General features: G+C 36.6%; 1 protein-coding gene across 8 annotated transcripts in view; it reads right to left on the minus strand.

Annotated features, from left to right (window-relative positions):
- TUT4 (terminal uridylyl transferase 4) overlaps positions 1 to 17,057 on the minus strand; it is a 168,248-nt gene that overhangs the window by 14,764 nt on the left and 136,427 nt on the right. For all 8 annotated transcript variants that reach the window (XM_036347477.1, XM_036347481.1, XM_036347478.1 and 5 more), the window contains 8 exons: positions 10,849 to 10,906; positions 10,651 to 10,754; positions 10,285 to 10,374; positions 8,683 to 8,796; positions 4,045 to 4,122; positions 3,723 to 3,900; positions 3,402 to 3,449; positions 3,236 to 3,318 (listed from right to left, as the gene is read on the minus strand). In XM_036347477.1, the coding sequence (XP_036203370.1) occupies positions 3,236 to 3,318; positions 3,402 to 3,449; positions 3,723 to 3,900; positions 4,045 to 4,122; positions 8,683 to 8,796; positions 10,285 to 10,374; positions 10,651 to 10,754; positions 10,849 to 10,906 (753 nt within the window). The remainder of the gene's footprint in view (positions 1 to 3,235; positions 3,319 to 3,401; positions 3,450 to 3,722; positions 3,901 to 4,044; positions 4,123 to 8,682; positions 8,797 to 10,284; positions 10,375 to 10,650; positions 10,755 to 10,848; positions 10,907 to 17,057) is intronic.

Raw genomic sequence — 17,057 nt, forward strand, 5'->3', positions numbered from 1 at the left:
TACATATGGTGCCAGTTGAGTACTTGAAATATCAGGGGGATCACTTTGTAAAGTATATGACTGTCTAACCACTATGCTGTACACTTGAAGCTAATACAAGATAATACTAAATGGCAACTATCCTTGAAATATAAAATAAAATTTAAAAGTCAGATAATATCAGAAGCCCAGGTGAGAGTGGTGAACATTAATTTATAATTGTATTATATAAGTAAAACTACCTAAGTTTATGACTTTTTTCCACCAGAGCTTAGCAGTCCAAGCAAGACAGATGGTGGATGGTTAAATTCATGTCAGGTTGAACACATCAGGTGCAAAAGGACAATGGAACAAACGAATTAAAAGTATATGCCAAAAAGTAGACCAGGAATATAAGTTAAAAGGGGAGAAAAATGAAGACAGAAAACTGACAAAATGAGAGAAAATGGGTCAATATATCAGAGGACCTAATGACATAGAATAGTTGAAGTAGAAATATTTAAGTGAGCAAGAAAGGTAAAAGAAAATATATACTTGTCTTCATTTTCACTAGTGTCTAAGGAATGAGACACATCTATTTTGTATGCTGTTATAATCCTTGTACATAGAAAAACAGTTACAAAGTAGAAATTCAATCAACATCTATTGAAAGAATAAACTTTACTATGGAAAATATAAGCATGAAAGACTATTAAACAAGGATATTTGTTATAATATCTGTTATAATACTGATATAATAAAAACTTTATGTCCATCAAAGAAAAATATTAAACTGATAGATCCAAGCTACACAATACTATGTATTGTCCTTTAAAACAGAAAAATGATGATCAAAAAATGGTTAGCAGCCCTGGCTGGTGGGTGTTGCTTAATGGTTAGAGCGTCGGCCCTCAGACCAAAAGGTTGTGGGTTCGATTCCGATCACAACACAAACCTGGGTTGCAGTTTTGACCCCCAACCCCAGTTGGGGTGCGAACAGGAAGCAACCTGTCGATGTATCTCTTTCACATAGATGTTTCTCTTTCTCTCTCCCACTTCTTCCCTCCATTCCACTCTCTAAAAATCAATGGAAAAAATATCCTCGGGTGAGGATTAACAACAACAACAAAATGGTTAGCAGATCCATAGGCCTCTATTGATAGGCCCCAAACTGATGTCTGGCTCTTACACCAAATGAGTCAAAATCACAGACGCTAATATTTATTAGAACTACTTATAACATATTGAGTTATTAAGAGTTACTGACACTTTGTTATCACAGACTAAAATGAGCACATTTCCAGTTTACTAAGGACTCTTATTTATTTATTTATTTATTTATTTATTTATTTATTTATTTAAAGTCTGATTGCATGAAATTGCTAGGTTCCCACTAAAGATGTGCATGTGTTCACACTAATAGTTGGAATTCCCGTAATTTTCGGGTAAAATGACTTATCAGTGCATCATATTTGTTTTAACTATGCTTTTCATTTATTGCTTTTTTAATTAATCTCTATTATAAAAAACCCCGTGGCCATCACGCCATCACAACCAAATGCCAAAAGGCACCTGCTTAACGTCATATGATTTCTTCATGGGAACAAGTAAGTGTTGCTCTGTTCAATTCTCATCTTTTAATGAAGGTCAATTTAAGTGCTCCTGAGAAGGAAAGGTTAGGGCAGGAAACTATTCTTATCTCGTCCACAACTGTCTTCAAGGTGGGCGGGGCTGCGTGCACAGTGCACGCAGGTGGGCGGGGCTGCATGTGCGGGTGGGCAGGGACTTGACACTGGGTCTCCTGCAATTTTGCACGGTGGGCCTCTAGTATTTTAATAAACTTATTGGATTTCCCTTTTATTAGACATTTTGTTTATGTATGACTTTTGTATTCTTTCAAACTTTATTGTCATTTTTCGTCTCTCCCTTGTAATCATTTTTACCCCAAGAGGTAAAACAAAAAAAAATTGTCTGAACCTTAGCTTGTATGGCTCAGTGGATAGAGTGTTGGCCTGCAGACTGATGGGTCCCGGGTTCGATTCCAATCAAGGGCACATGCCCGGGTTGCAGGCACGATCCCCAGTGTGGGGTATGCAGGAAGCAGCCGATCAATTATTCTCTTCATCATTGATGTTTCTTTCTCTCTCTTTTTCTCTCTCTCCCTCTTCCTCTCTGAAAGAAAAAACAAACAAAAAAAAAGAAAAAAAGAAAAAGAAACAAACAGGTCTAAGACCCAATGCCCCAGGGGAAAAAAGCTCAGACTTCTCTGCTTTCCCCATCCCATACCCCTAAGAAAAAGTCCTAAAAGTGGACTGAACAAAATCAAGGATATTCATTATGAATAGTAGAAACATGGTTTCTCTCTTTAGATTACTTCTCTTGGGAGTTTCTTTCTCTGTGAAACTAAGATCTCTTCCATTGGAAAGCAAACAAAAACCAGGGTGAGATCGCCTTGGCTCAGTTGGTTGGAACGTTGCCCTGTATACCAAAGGTAGCAGGTTCAATTCCCAGTCAGGGCACATACCCAGTTGGATCCCAAGTCGGAGCCCTACAGTAGGCAACTGATTGATGTTTCTCACTCACACTGATGTTTCTGTTTCTCTTTCTCTCTTTATTCCTCTCCTTCCTATAACCCCCTTCCTCTTTTTAAAGTCAATTTTTTTAAAAAATGAGTTAGGAAGTACTTCGATCTCTAAAAAAAAAAGCCAAAGTGAGATCAAGAGGAATGGCGGATACTATGCTACCCAGTTCAGGCAAAAGGAATCCTCTTAATCCATGCTATCTAATTCAGCTTACTAATGCTACGTCAAAATTAGAAGCGCCTCAGCAAATAAAGTATTTTTTGGTGTTGTCCTCTCTGTTTATATTTTCATAAATATTTCAAGAGATAAAGAGTTGCAGTGGGTAGCACCTCAAATTCAAAGTTTAAGGATTCTGAGTCTTGACTATCCTCCCTTAGTCATTCAACAAATGCTTATTTGATACATGCATTTTGTCAGACACTACGATAGGCATTGGAGCTACGTTGGTAAATTTTATGGATATGGACCGTCCTCATGGAAATATAGTCTAGTGGGGAAGATAGAATTTAACAAATAAACAAATAGATAAACAAAATTTAGCAAATGGGTATCTCATTATGGACTATGATAAGTGCAATTGTCTCTGTCCCTATATCTAACACCAATTTAGAAATAAGAGTAGGTTCTTGTACTATTAAAAAAAAAAACATATAAGAAAAAAGAGAAGATTCAGAATTCAAATTATGTCAACTTACAGCTTCTCTGCCAATGAGTGGATAAAAGGGAGTACCAAAAAGTTTTCTTCCATTGATAAATGCCTTCATGATGAAATTGGTCACTATTGAAGAAAGAAACAATAAAGATATAGATCTTAATGTGTAAGAGCTTTAAGAGCAGGGAATTTCTATATTTAAAACTTACTTTTTCTAGAAACTCCAGCACCAAGATTATGATTCAAGTCAAAAGGATCTAGAAAAGAAAAATTTTATTTTTAATTGAGAATTACGTTCACTGTAACATTAAATATACCTAGTAGTCATGACTGCAACCTAGTACTATGTAAATCAGATCACCCAAGCAGCAAATTATTTTTTAAATTATAAATTAAAGGATGGAAACTGATAAAAATCAAAAGAATATTCCAAAATCTAATGTTTCAGTTTTCCCCTCATTTCCCTTTACCACATGAAATTGGCTTTTCATTTTATTTTGTTTCTTAATGAATATCAGTTAAATGATTACCTTCGATTGCAATGCATTTGGATGTCCACTGCTTTTCAAAAGTTGTTAACAGCTTTTTCTGCCGAATGCTAATTACATATTCCTTGAAATCAAACTCTTCAGTATAGAAGCGAAGCAATCCCAACCAAAGCTCTCCTAATGTTTCTGTATTCTTTCCAAGTGAAGGCAAACGTTTTTTCTACAGGTGAGAAAAAAGAAAGAGAAATATCTAAACTATCCAAAATATAGACTCTAAATCCAAGTAAAATTATTAAATTAAATTATGCCAATCCTAACATTTATCAGTCAGCATTCCATAACATAAAGATTACTTAAAAATTACCAGTTCTTCTGTTTTATCAAAGAAAAAAGCATTCCATCCATCAACCATTCTCTGTGGAATCTGTTTTCCATCAAAGATCTGCATAAAAAATTAATTTTATTATTAGATTTTAAGTCATCCAACCCAACATCCTAAATACCCTCACCTCATTTTAAAATTTATCTATAATAGACATACTGAAATATTTCTTCCAAAATGAGTATGTCAAGATGGTATAATTTGATGTCAAGTTATTAATGAATAAAATGTATCTGAAAGACCAAAGCTGGGAAACAATATCTTAAGAGCATAAGACTCTCCAAATAACACATTTGATATTATTTGATGTTACCTATTGACCTGTCAAAACACATCCAGTCCAAAATTAATAAAATAAAACTAAAGTAAATCAAATGAAAACAGCATTTTCATCCAAGAATCATAGATGTAGAAATACATAATATCTATTGATTATGCTCCCAAAGGAAATCAATGGAATTATTTGTTTTGGGGAAGGGTCTAGAGTACCTTTACTCTTTATCACATGAGGCTAAAAAGCCCCCTGGACATTGATTTAAAAACCAAAACAAAATTAAAAAAAAAATGAAAATCAGGAAACTCTCTGACATGTTGATAAAGATTGTAAAATCTTCATGATTAATTATAATAATACACTGTCCTAAAGAGGGGGGAGGGGTAATGCTAATTTACTAGAAGAAAACTACCCCAGAAGATGATTGTATAGGCACAACTAACCTAACCTCTACAAGCAGTTTTTTGAGACTCATTCTCTAAAGGCATTTTAACAGATATAATCAATTAGAAAGTTACAGTAAGTTAAGAGTCAGCAGACCTTATTTTTAGTCTTAGTCTTGCCGAGTAGTGATTCTGAGCAATATAATTATGTTCCTAAATCCTCCGTTTTCCCAATGAAAATGAGAGATGAGATTAATTAGGTCAGTTGTTTTCAAATTTTATCTTTCTGTTAAGCTGTAAAACTCTTTCCTAAAATGCAATGTTCCTTGAAGTTCAGAAGTGTTAAACAGATAAAAGCAAAGGCACTCTGATAGAAGCCAGAGTGGAGAAAACATATCCCATTTTCCTTACCCCATTCCTCATACATACCCTAATGAGCTCCTAAGAGTTTACCAGGATGTATACTTTAAAACCACTAGATAAGGTGGTCCCCAAGGCCCCTTGCATTTTAGATGGGACAATGAATTATAAAATTAACTACATGTCTGGTCCCTCTAATTCACTCTCAGGTTTAAGTTCTTTGTGGGTATAATTATCCACTAAAATTCCTACTATTACATCAAAGCCTGCCATATAGAGAATAATTAATATATGTTTACTGAATGAATATTTCTACTCTGTAAGAACATATACATAAAGATAATTTCAAGGGACTTAAGCTAATAAATTGTTTTTTATATTTACATATAACTTAAACAAATACAGTTACCAAGAATCATCTAGCATAAATTCAGACTTTTATAGAACAAAAAAGGTAGAAATTACATCTATTAATATCTAAAACAAAATACATGGGATCCTGCCCTCAAAAATGAAATGCAGGTTTTAAAGAGGCCAAAATATTTGATGCTTTTATATTTATTACAGGGGAATGACACAAGATACCTCTTTAGACTTTGATTCTTTAAGAAGATTCTTACTTTTTGAGTAACTACTATGATCCAAACCCAACTATGTTGGTTGATAACACAGTAAAGTGGACCTGTAGGCCTTAGAGGGTAATCACTGATTTGTCTGTTTTTATAAACTATCTTATTTTGCAATGCCTAACTTTCCACTCCGATTCAGCTCTTAGAAGCACTAATGGTATCTTCTCTTACTCTTACACACACACACACACACACACACACACACACACACACACACACACATTCTTTCTTATCTTTTAACACCAATTATTCTCCACTCAAGCACTCAGTCCTCCCTCTGAAACCTCACCAAACAATTCAATCATATTTGTATAAAGAGTATCCCTGTACATTTCCATATTTACTTTCTTATTGTAATATTTTAGTATTTACTGCTATTTTTAAATTGCAATTTCTTAGTTGTGGTAAAATACATATAAAATTACCCATCTGAAACATTTTAAGTGTACAATTCAGTGGCATTAAGTACATTCCCATTGTTGTGCTCACCTATCCACAGAATTATTTTCATCTTGCAAAAATAAAACTCTGAACCTATTAAATAATAATTGCCCATTCCTGTCTCCCCACAGCCTCTGGCAACCAGCATTCTACTTTCTGTCTATGAAGTTGACTACCCTAAGTACCTCATATAAGTGAAATGGTACGATATTTGTCCTTTTGTGACTGGTTTGTTTCATTTAGCACAGGCTTACCCATTCAACAGCAATTTTTAAGCTGATATAAACTACGAAAACATAGCAGTCATAATATCAAGTCTGAATAACACTCCTATTTTAAGTGAAAATTTACTTTTACTTAAGATGATCTGCTAGAATACAGCAAAATCATTCTACTTAGAAAAGCTCCTTTTGACCTAAAGAATTTTGTATTGTTGACCATTAAAAACAGCCTTTGCAGGGCCTTATTTATACCCAGTCACTTAAAGTCTAGGTTCAATCACAAATGGAGTCAAAGATCATCAGCTTCATTAAACATATCCTTACCCTTAAAAGTTGATCGATGCCAATGACCAATACTTAAATGATGCCAGAGCAATGGACAATGGGGTCCCATATGACAAGCAAAAAAGGCCAGAAGCAAAAATCCATATATCATCAGTTCATATGTATCACAAAGCCCCCCATAATCACAGCTCATTATGATGGAAAACATTCCATGGACTGTCTCATTTCATCAATCATTGTCTGTTAAGCAGATAATGGGAGAGTTCTTGAAGTTGGCTATGGCAATCCTACCTACATTTTTCCAATAATAATATTAATAAAGCTGCTAATGATAATAACAAAAACAACCACCATTTATGAACACCTATTTTATTAGCACCTATAACATTCAAAATAATTCATTGTCTCTGTTCCCTATATTAATACTGAAATACCATTATTACATTTTCACTCAAGACTAGTGGTGGTGAGACACCTTTTTGAAGGCCACAATGTCAGAATTAGGATTCAAACCTGTTATTTCTGGCTCCAAAATCATGCCCTGCTCTTTCCATTGTATCATGCTGCCTCAGTGGCTCCTCATCCATAGGTAATATAATTCGAGAACACAGACAAACCACCATAATTTATATTCCATTTTAGTAAAGCAGAGTATTCTGTCAAAGTCATAGAAAATCATAGCAAATGGCTGCACTGGGAAATATGCAAAATATCGCCAAATATAAGGCCTTAATAACAATTACACTAATACAGAGGATGATCTTGACTCTGGCAGGCCTAATAAATTCATGATAAATTTTAAATATCCTTCAGAGAACAATTTTGTTTAAAAAAAAACAAACACATCACTCAACATAGATTCAGCAACTTAAAATTTCCTGCTGGAAAATGACATTTAAAATCTTTATTTCTCTTCCACTGTTTAAAAGAGGGAAGGAAATGCTTCTAAAACCAGGACATTCATTAGAACTTCTAAAAGCTTACTAAGACCATCTGACACCCACCATATGGCTTGCTATTTTGTAATTTTCTTCTTTGACATGACTACCAAAGTTTATGTGAAATTAGAATATATGATTTACCAGGCAATTCTGATGCTTCTCTCCTTCCTCAAAATAATGACCTTTCTAAGAAATTAGATCTGGATCCTCCCTAATGTTTGCAAATCCATTTTGTGACAAAAATGAGGAGGAACAGATAGATGATTAAGAACTCCTCTGTACTTGCCCCAGTCAGCGTGGCTCAGTTCAGCATTGTCCCATGCACTGAGAAGATGCCAGTTCAATTCCCAGTCAGGACACATGCCCGGGATTGTGGGCTCAATCCCTAGCAGGGAGTGTGCAGGAGGCAGCTGATCAATGTTTCTCTCTCTCTCTCCCTTTCCCTTCCTCTATCTCTAAAATCAATAAAAAACATTTCTTTTTTAAAAGAACTCCTTTGTACCTATTTCAGAGAATATAAATTGGCTATAAAAAGGGACTCTGAGTCACCAAGAATGAGTGAATATGAGTAAAATCTGTTTCTTTTGATGCATATTCTTATGTTTAATGCAATTAACATGACCCTACGGAGATGAGGAAGAATTTCCTTGGGTTTTCTCTCAACCAAAACTCACAAAGTTGACCAAAATATAAACAGGAATAAATCAAAGTTCCTTGCCAAGCAAAAGGAAAGAGAATACTCTGAAGAGAAAAAACTTACGTATTTGCATCTGAAACTAATATATGAGTTCACAGATGGCTATATAAATTTAATAATGATCTGCAGCATTCTGACGGTAAAATACAAAAATGTTACAAAAGATATTCAATAGTACTGTTCATCTATTATTTTTTTGGTCGTCTATATTCTCCCATAATAAACTTTTTTAAAGGTTCATTGTTTGATTATACCATTAATAGAAGAAGAAAACTTAGGATGTCATGATGAAAAAAAATCCTTTATAATCTCATGAACTGAGCAAGATCTATGTGTTTAGATGGATTGTTTTCACAAGAAACTCCTTTACAATTTACTTAAACACCTACCTCTTGTAGAACTGGGATAACAGGTGGTTTTCTCTGCTGCAGGAAGTACAGCACCATAAGGATATAAGCATATGAAGACAAACTTCCCCTGGAAGCATCTCCAATATCACATCGCTAAAGAAACATAACAATGATTAAAAAAAAACTTCAGAATCTTATTCCATGCAGAATACTGACTAGTTTGAGACACTATTTTTTCTCAACTCATCAAACTGGCAAATATCCAAAAGTTCAATAACAAACTGCCATAGAGGGTATGGGTAAACAGGTATTTATACATACAGATGTATAAGTTAGCATAAATTCTATGAAGAATAATTTGGCAATATCAAAATTACAAGGGCAATTTCGTTTAACCTAGCCATTCTGTTCTAATAATTTATCCAGCAAATATGCGATAAAAAAAAACACAATGTAAAATGAATAAATAAGAAGTGTTTTCATTGTGACACTGTTTTAATAGCAAAAAATCACAAACAACTTAAGGTATCAGTATAGCACAGATTTTAAAAACTAATGAGTATCCACATAATGGAATAATACATAATCATTAAAAAAGAACAAAGAAGCTATTATATACTCATATAAAATAATCTCCAATATCTATTGCTCAGTAAAAAAAGCAGAGCGCAAAACAGTGTTTTCAATGTCAATACCTGTAATAAGAATGAAGTAGGAAATTTCGGTACTGGTATATTTCGGGAAGAATGAAGAAGAACTTTTGACAATGGGTGCCTTCAGCAAGAGGTACTGATAGGCTAGGAGATAGCTGTGGAAGGTAGATTTTCCACCATAAACCCCTTTGTTTTTTAAAAATATATTTCTATTGATTTCAGAGAGAAAGGAAGAGGGAGAGATAGAAACATCAATGATGAGAGAGAATCACTGATTGGCTGCCTCCTGCACGCCTCCTACTGGGGATTGAGCCTGCTACCTAGGCATGTGCCCTTGACAGGAATCGAACCTAGGACTCTTCAGTCCACAGGTCAAAGCTCTATCCACTGAACCAAACCAGCTAGGGCTCCACCATAAACCCCTTTAGACGTTTTGAATTCTGAACCACATAGTTTTAAAAAAATTAATAAAAACACACAAAATGAACCCTCAGAGACTTCCCTCGAGTAAAGCTTTAGCTATTATTTTAAGGGAGAGGAATGATTTCCTTGACACGAATCACTTGGTTTTATTACTAAAATTCCATGGGAGTACCGAACTGTCATGTTGGAGATAGTTTATGAGGTGAATCCAGAAAAGTAGCTCTATCAAATATGATTTGTAGGCATGGGAGTTGGCTTACCATCTAGTTAAGAATCTCTGGGTTAGGAAATCTCATGTTGGGGATGAAAATCATTATCACATTGAGAAATTTTGTCAATGACAAATTTCCCAGTTACATATGGAACTGGAGCACGCACAGGAAAAAACTAAGAATTACCCTACTCAAATAGGTATAAATTAAACCACTAACATTGAGGGCTTCTTTTTAAAATTTCAGGTAAACAAAAATCAGAAATTATTTTTCACAAGTGTGACATCAGTATGTTTCATTTGAACAACCATGAGTCTTACAACAAAGCAGATCATTAATTTTTTAATACATACCTTAGCAAACACTTTCATAGTATATCCCAAGTACTGCACTCTAGGATCAATAGCTGCATAAGTAGCTAGCATTCTTGTGTTATGTTGAGCCTGAAAAATAATTACATATTTGAAATCACTTCAAATTTATTAAAAATTAGATAAAACAAGAGAATACACTCTAAAGGGAACATATAAATGTAAACTTAAAATATCTATAAGTAAGTCAAAAACTAATTTTCAATCTGAAATATCAAGATGATTAATTTTTTCCCTTAAACCACTCACATTTGAAAGCTTTAAATATAAATGTATACTCAACAATCTATAAACTTTTTCAATGACAAGTGTAAACATATCTAGGTCTATAAAGAAAGAAAAACTTACCAATGTATTATACAAACTGATATCACCTTCTAAACCACTTCGTCTGTGTTCGAATTTTACTATAGGCACTTTGGCAGTAGTTATAGGCAAAATATTTCTTAAACCTGATTAAAAAATAAAACTTCATTAAGTTAAATAATTTTCACAATGCTAAAAAATATTTTCTGTTGTTTTAAAGTTATAATTTAAAATTCATACCTGGATGTCTCTTAAGAATTTTTGCCAAATTTTCTATTATTTCCTTACAATTTAATTTCTAAAAAAAGAAACAAAGAAATAATAAAATTTGTCTGAGTCAATTGGGTCTTGTACAAATTCCACTAGGCACTTAATACTAGCATTTAAAATAAGCTCTATGTAACCTTCTACTTAAGTATATGGTCCAAGGACCTGTCAGCATCATCTGGAAACATAAGAAATGCAGAATCTCGGGCCCCACCTCAATCTACTGAATATAATTCACATTTTATCAAGATCCCCAAATAATTCACGTCCACATTAAAGTTTGAGAAGCACAAAGACAAGAGGACAATGTTTTCAAATATGTGAAGAAACAACTACAGGTGGGCTTGGTTTAGTGATTAAGAACATAGGCTCTCCACTTAGACAAATTTGAATTCAAATCTTAAATTAAGTGCAGTACTGAGTAGCGACGTGACTGTCCAGACTCTTAACCCCTCTGAGCTTCATGCTACTATTCTATAAAATTGAGGTAATTATAATCTCTCATGTAATTAGAGAGATTACATGAGACATGTATGTAAAGCATTCAGCAGCATGCTTGGCGCAAAATAAGTATTTTAAGTCTGTGGGCTTTTTATTATTATGTTGACCAATAAAAGAAAAATAATCCTATTGTAACCAGCATCTACTTCTTCAAGGAAATTCTTACCTCTGCATATTTAAATGTTGACTTTTTAAAAACTAGGCAGCAGAGTTGCTATGGTAATGCTATCCATGATATAAGAAACAGGAAAGATAATGGCATTATACATTAACTGCACTGAGTTAAAGGGTATTTACATCAATGCCCACACTTACTACTAAAATCACTTTTGCATATCCCCAACATGCTCTTTTTAGCTTCAAGAAAGCAGTAGCCATTGCAGCTTAACTAGGGGATTTCAAGGGAAACTTTCTTTACTAATTAACACACAATAAAATAAGAGGTTATTTTCCTCTTATTATGCGAGAATGTAAATGTATGATAAATTTTAAGTTTTCAATTATGGCTCATCTGAAAAAAAATTATTCTTTTTCACTGTTTCAACCTTCCACAGATTACATGTAATACATAAACCCTTAGTAATTAGAAGTCTGATTATTAAATTTTATATAGGAGATACCTAAAACTCTAACCTCTTCCCTAGATAAAAATTATTTTCAATTCCCTCAATTCTTGATCTTCAAAATGGAAAGGGGCAACTCTCCAGGTAGATGGCACCTGAATAGAAGTTAGTTAAAAAGAACTAAGGAGAAACCAAGATGGCGGCATAGGTAAACACCGGAGTTTGCTGCTTCGAACAACCACTTCACAAATACAACTAAAAGACTGAACGGACATCACCCAGAACCACAGGAAAGCTGGCTGAGGGGAAATTCTTCAACTAGAAGGAAAGAGAACAGCATACCGAGACTCAGAGTAGGCGCAGTGCGGAAAATACAAAGGTGCGGAGGTACGCGTGGAGCGGGCTGGTGGCTGAGGGCGCGGTTGTCGTTTTCAATCGGGAGGGAGGCTCAGGCTCTGAGCTCCAGTTCCAAGTGAGTCTCTGGGGACCCAGACTCAAACAGGAGAAGCGGGACTGTCTGGCATCGGTTGGAGCGAGAGGGCAGCTTTCTCTCCGAGGTTTGCAGAGGTTGCTGGGACTCTGAAGAGGCAGAGCCTCTGGGGACGGGACTGACAACAGCCATAACTGCTCCCTCCACCGGCCCTGTTTGATACCGTGCGACCTGCCCTGCCCAAGCCCTGCACAGAGCCATTTGCCGGATAGCCTCACGCAAAGGCTAGATTAGCACCTCCCTAGAGGACAGAAGTTCTCTCACTGCAGACACAGCTGATTCTCACAGCCACTTGGCCTGGAGGTCAAATCCCCCCTAGTATTAACTACAACAATCAAGGCTTAACTACAACAAGACTGCACACAAAGACCACTAGGGGGTGCACCAAGAAAGCATAAAAAATGCGGAGACAAAGAAACAGGACAAAATTGTCAATGGAAGATATTGAGTTCAGAACCACACTTTTAAGGTCTCTCAAGAACTGTCTAGAAGCCGCCAATAAACTTATTGAGATCTACAAGAAATCTAATGAGACCCTCGATGTTGTGATAAAGGACCAACTAGAAATTAAGCATACACTGACTGAAATAAAGAATATTATACAGACTCCCAACAGCAGACCAGAGGAGCGCAAGAATCAACTCAAAGATTTGAAATACGAAGAAGCAAAAAACACCCAACCGGAAAAGCAAAATGAAAAAAGAATCCGAAAATATGAAGATAGTGTAAGGAGCCTCTGGGACAGCTTCAAGCGTACCAACATCAGGATTATAGGGGTGCCAGAAGAAGAGAGAGAGCAAGATATTGAAAACCTATTTGAAGAAATAATGACAGGAAACTTCCCCTTCCTGGTGAAAGAAATAGACTTACAAGTCCAGGAAGCGCAGAGAACCCCAAACAAAAGGAATCCAAAGAGGACCACACCAAGACACATCATAATTAAAATGCCAAGAGCAAAAGACAAAGAGAGAATCTTAAAAGCAGCAAGAGAAAGAAACTCAGTTACCTACAAGGGAATACCCATACGACTGTCAGCTGATTTCTCAACAGAAACTTTGCAGGCCAGAAGGGAGTGGCAAGAAATATTCAAAGTGATGAATGCCAAGAACCTACAACCAAGATTACTTTATCCAGCAAAGCTATCATTCAGAAGTGAAGGTCAGATAAAGAGCTTCACAGATAAGGAAAAGCTAAAGGAGTTCATCACCACCAAACCAGTATTATATGAAATGCTGAAAGGTACCCTTTAAGAAGAGGAAGAAGAAGAAAAAGGTAAATATACTAATTATGAACAACAAATATGCATCTATCAACAAGTGAATCTAAGAATCAAGTGAATAAATAATCTGATGAACAGAATGAACTGTTGATTATAATAGAATCAGGGACATAGAAAGGGAATGGACTGACTATTCTTGGGGGGGGGGGGAAGGGGTGTGGGAGATGCGGGAAGAGACTGGACAAAAATCGTGCACCTATGGATGAGGACAGTGGGTGGGGAGTGAGGGCGGACGGTGGGGTGGGAACTGGGAGGAGGGGAGTTATGGGGGGAAAAAAGAGGAACAAATGTAATAATCTGAACAATAAAGATTTAATATAAAAAAAAGAACTAAAATATTTTACAACTTTTCAGTTTCATTATAGAATAAGATGTTAATAAACACCAGAAGCAATTTCTTAGAGCCAGAAATAAGAATCTACCAAATATCACTGCCATCTCTATTCTGGTTCTAACAATTCTAAAACCACTTTTTGAAAAAACTATTTCAGAAACGCATAGTTCACTATTCTGCTGAATTCTTTTATAATACAACAGAGGCTATACTGACACCACTACAGATAGCCAGAAGCTTGGCCTCGCCCCAATCTTGCAAGTAATAACTATAAATAGCAATAACTATGCTAGTAAGGGAATGAGCAACTATAGGGATCCCTTCTTTTTCTAGTTGCTGCTAGGAAGGCCTGGGATACTTTTTCTTGTTCCATCAGCCCCTTTCTTTACTGGAGCTTGGACAATCTTGTTCCCAATGTTGAGGCCTGGTACACAAAGAAGAAAGGCCTAACTACCCACTCCCACTGATGAAAGTGCTCTGGGGGAAGGTCTGCTCCTGGCATCTCAAGGTAGAACTAAGAAAGCTTTCAATTTCAGAAAGTAGTGGTTAAGGTCTACAGAATCATTAGTACTATATTTCAACTACATTTTAGGTTAAATAAATTACAGAGAAGCAGTGAGATACAATGAAAAGAACATGAACTCTGGAGTCAGACAGACATGGGTATGAATCCCAGCTCCATCATTTATTAGCTGTGAACTTGGGCAAGTACGTTTATCTTTCAAAGCCTCAGTTTCCTCATCTGTAAAATGGGGGAAATTTTCTACCTCAAAGGTGGTTGTAAGAGTGAAATGAGATTATGTAAAAGTGTATAGAAGGGACTCAACAGATTTTAATTTCCCTCCTCATTCAAAATGAGTTTCTAAAAGCTATCCTATATATTAGGTGCTATTGAGCTGGCTACAAATCCTGGAGACCCTATGAATGTCCACAATGTCCTGACCTCAATAGCCCTACTCAGCTCCTGTAGACTCATGCCTATGGGCTTCTTCTATACAGTCAATCCATCTCATATTTGGTCTTCCTCTTTTCCTGCTGACTTTTATTTCTCACAGCATTTCTGACATATCTAAAGAACCCTGACTTCTTATGATATGCCCAAAGTAGGAAAGCTTCAGTTTTATCATTTTTGCCCCCAGCAATGTTTTAGGTTGAATTTGTTCTAGGACCCCCTTTTGTCTTTCTGGTGGTCCAAGGGTATTAATAGAGCTCTCCTCTAACACCATATTTCGAATCAATTTTTTTCCTATCAGCCTTTCTCACTGTAAAGCTATATTAGTACAAATAATTTATAACATTGCTTCCATAGAAAAAAATGTGTTCTAAGTACCCCAAAATTGCAATGAACTTGTAGAACACAAACAAGTTATAAATTATATGTCTACCTTTCTATTCTATCTTTAGCAATACAAAGACATGACCTAATGGAAGAGGTATGAAAAGATAGTGAGATCAACGTTCACTACCAAACTGAAGCACCAACTTCTCATTGGTTCTAAAGAAAAAAATTCCAACTCTATGACACATTAACTTTTTCCAACAATTTTAAAATTTTTTTTAAATAAATCTTTATTGTTTAGATTATTAGTTGGTCCCCCTTTTTCCTCCCATAGCTCCCCTCAACCCAGTTCCCACCCCACCCTCTGCCCTTACCCCCACACTGTCCTCATCCATAGGTGTACGCTTTTTGTTGCCGGGTCATACACATGGAAAATGTAGCTATTTCCATCCGCGACGTGTCCCTGTGTTCGGCCTCACAGGAACCGTCTCAGCCTCCCAGGGGCCGTCGCAGCCTCGCAGGAGCCATCACAGCCTCGCAGGGGGCGCTGCATCCCACGTTGGGGGTGAAGGTGCGAGACAGAAGCTCCTCTTGCTTTCTCTCCTGCTGCTTCCTTGCGTATCGCCAATGCTGGAAGTTTCTGAGAGCCGTCTGCAGGTACTGGATATCATACTTTAACTGGTCAACACGAAGTTTGGTATTCTGTCTTTTGTTGGGCGTCTCCTTGCTGGACAAAATCTCCAGGAGTTCTTGCTGGCTGAATATCTGGTATGCTTGCTTGGATTTCGTTTTCTACTAAGTGCACAGACTGCTTGTCTGCCATCTCCCGGCATCCCATGTGAGACTGGATCTGGTGGACCTGTTTGTGCGTTTGCTGGTACAGTGGTTCCATGTTGCCGGTCCAGCTGGGTCCGGTTCCAGCTTCCTCCAAACCTGATTCTGCTTCTTGAGTGTGTCCCTTATGGGTGCGAGGAGTTGAAATCTGCAGTTTGTTGGGTTAAGCTGCAAATGCGCAGGTGGTTCCTTTTGTGCCTCTGGCACAGCTTGGGTGGGGACGTAAATTGAGTAGGGCGGGGTCTCAGGGAATCACCAGGGCAGAGCAAACAGCAATGGCGTATCCGTGACTCCTCGCCACTCCGCGTCTCTGTGTCCCTGAGTGCCAGCGAGCAGCTCCGCGAGAAAGCCACCCTCGCTTTCTGACCCGCTGCAAGGCTGTCCCGCCTCTCCCCATAGGGGTTTGGGACCTCAGAATCCCGCCCCAAACAAGCTCAGTGGATTCAAGAGTTTGTAACCCCTTTTGACCGAAAAAAACCGCGCATCCAGTTGCAGCCCGCCTGGCGCGCAACTCCATACTTCTGTTCTTGGCACCTCTGCATATCCTACTCAGTCTCAATGCTCTTCTTTCTTTCCTTCCAGTTGTAGAACTTCCACTGGGCCAGCTTTCCCATGGTTCTGAATGATAGCTGTTTTGTCTTATAGTTGGTATTTTCAATGTTGTTGTGGGAGGCAGTGCGCACAAGTCTGTACCTTACGCCATCATCTTGGTTCCTCCTCCAACAATTTATTACAAGCACTTGTAACTCTCAGTGTCATGATTTCTGCATTATAAAATTACTCAAACGGTAAAGTTACTTATTTAAATATTTTAATGTCTCTGAAAATTATATGACCTTACATTTCAAACACTGCTATTGCTAATATATTTACACAAATAATGACACCATATATTTTTATCA

This window comes from Myotis myotis, unplaced genomic scaffold (genome assembly GCF_014108235.1).
Source record: "Myotis myotis isolate mMyoMyo1 unplaced genomic scaffold, mMyoMyo1.p scaffold_m19_p_2, whole genome shotgun sequence".
Lineage (NCBI taxonomy): Eukaryota > Metazoa > Chordata > Mammalia > Chiroptera > Vespertilionidae > Myotis > Myotis myotis.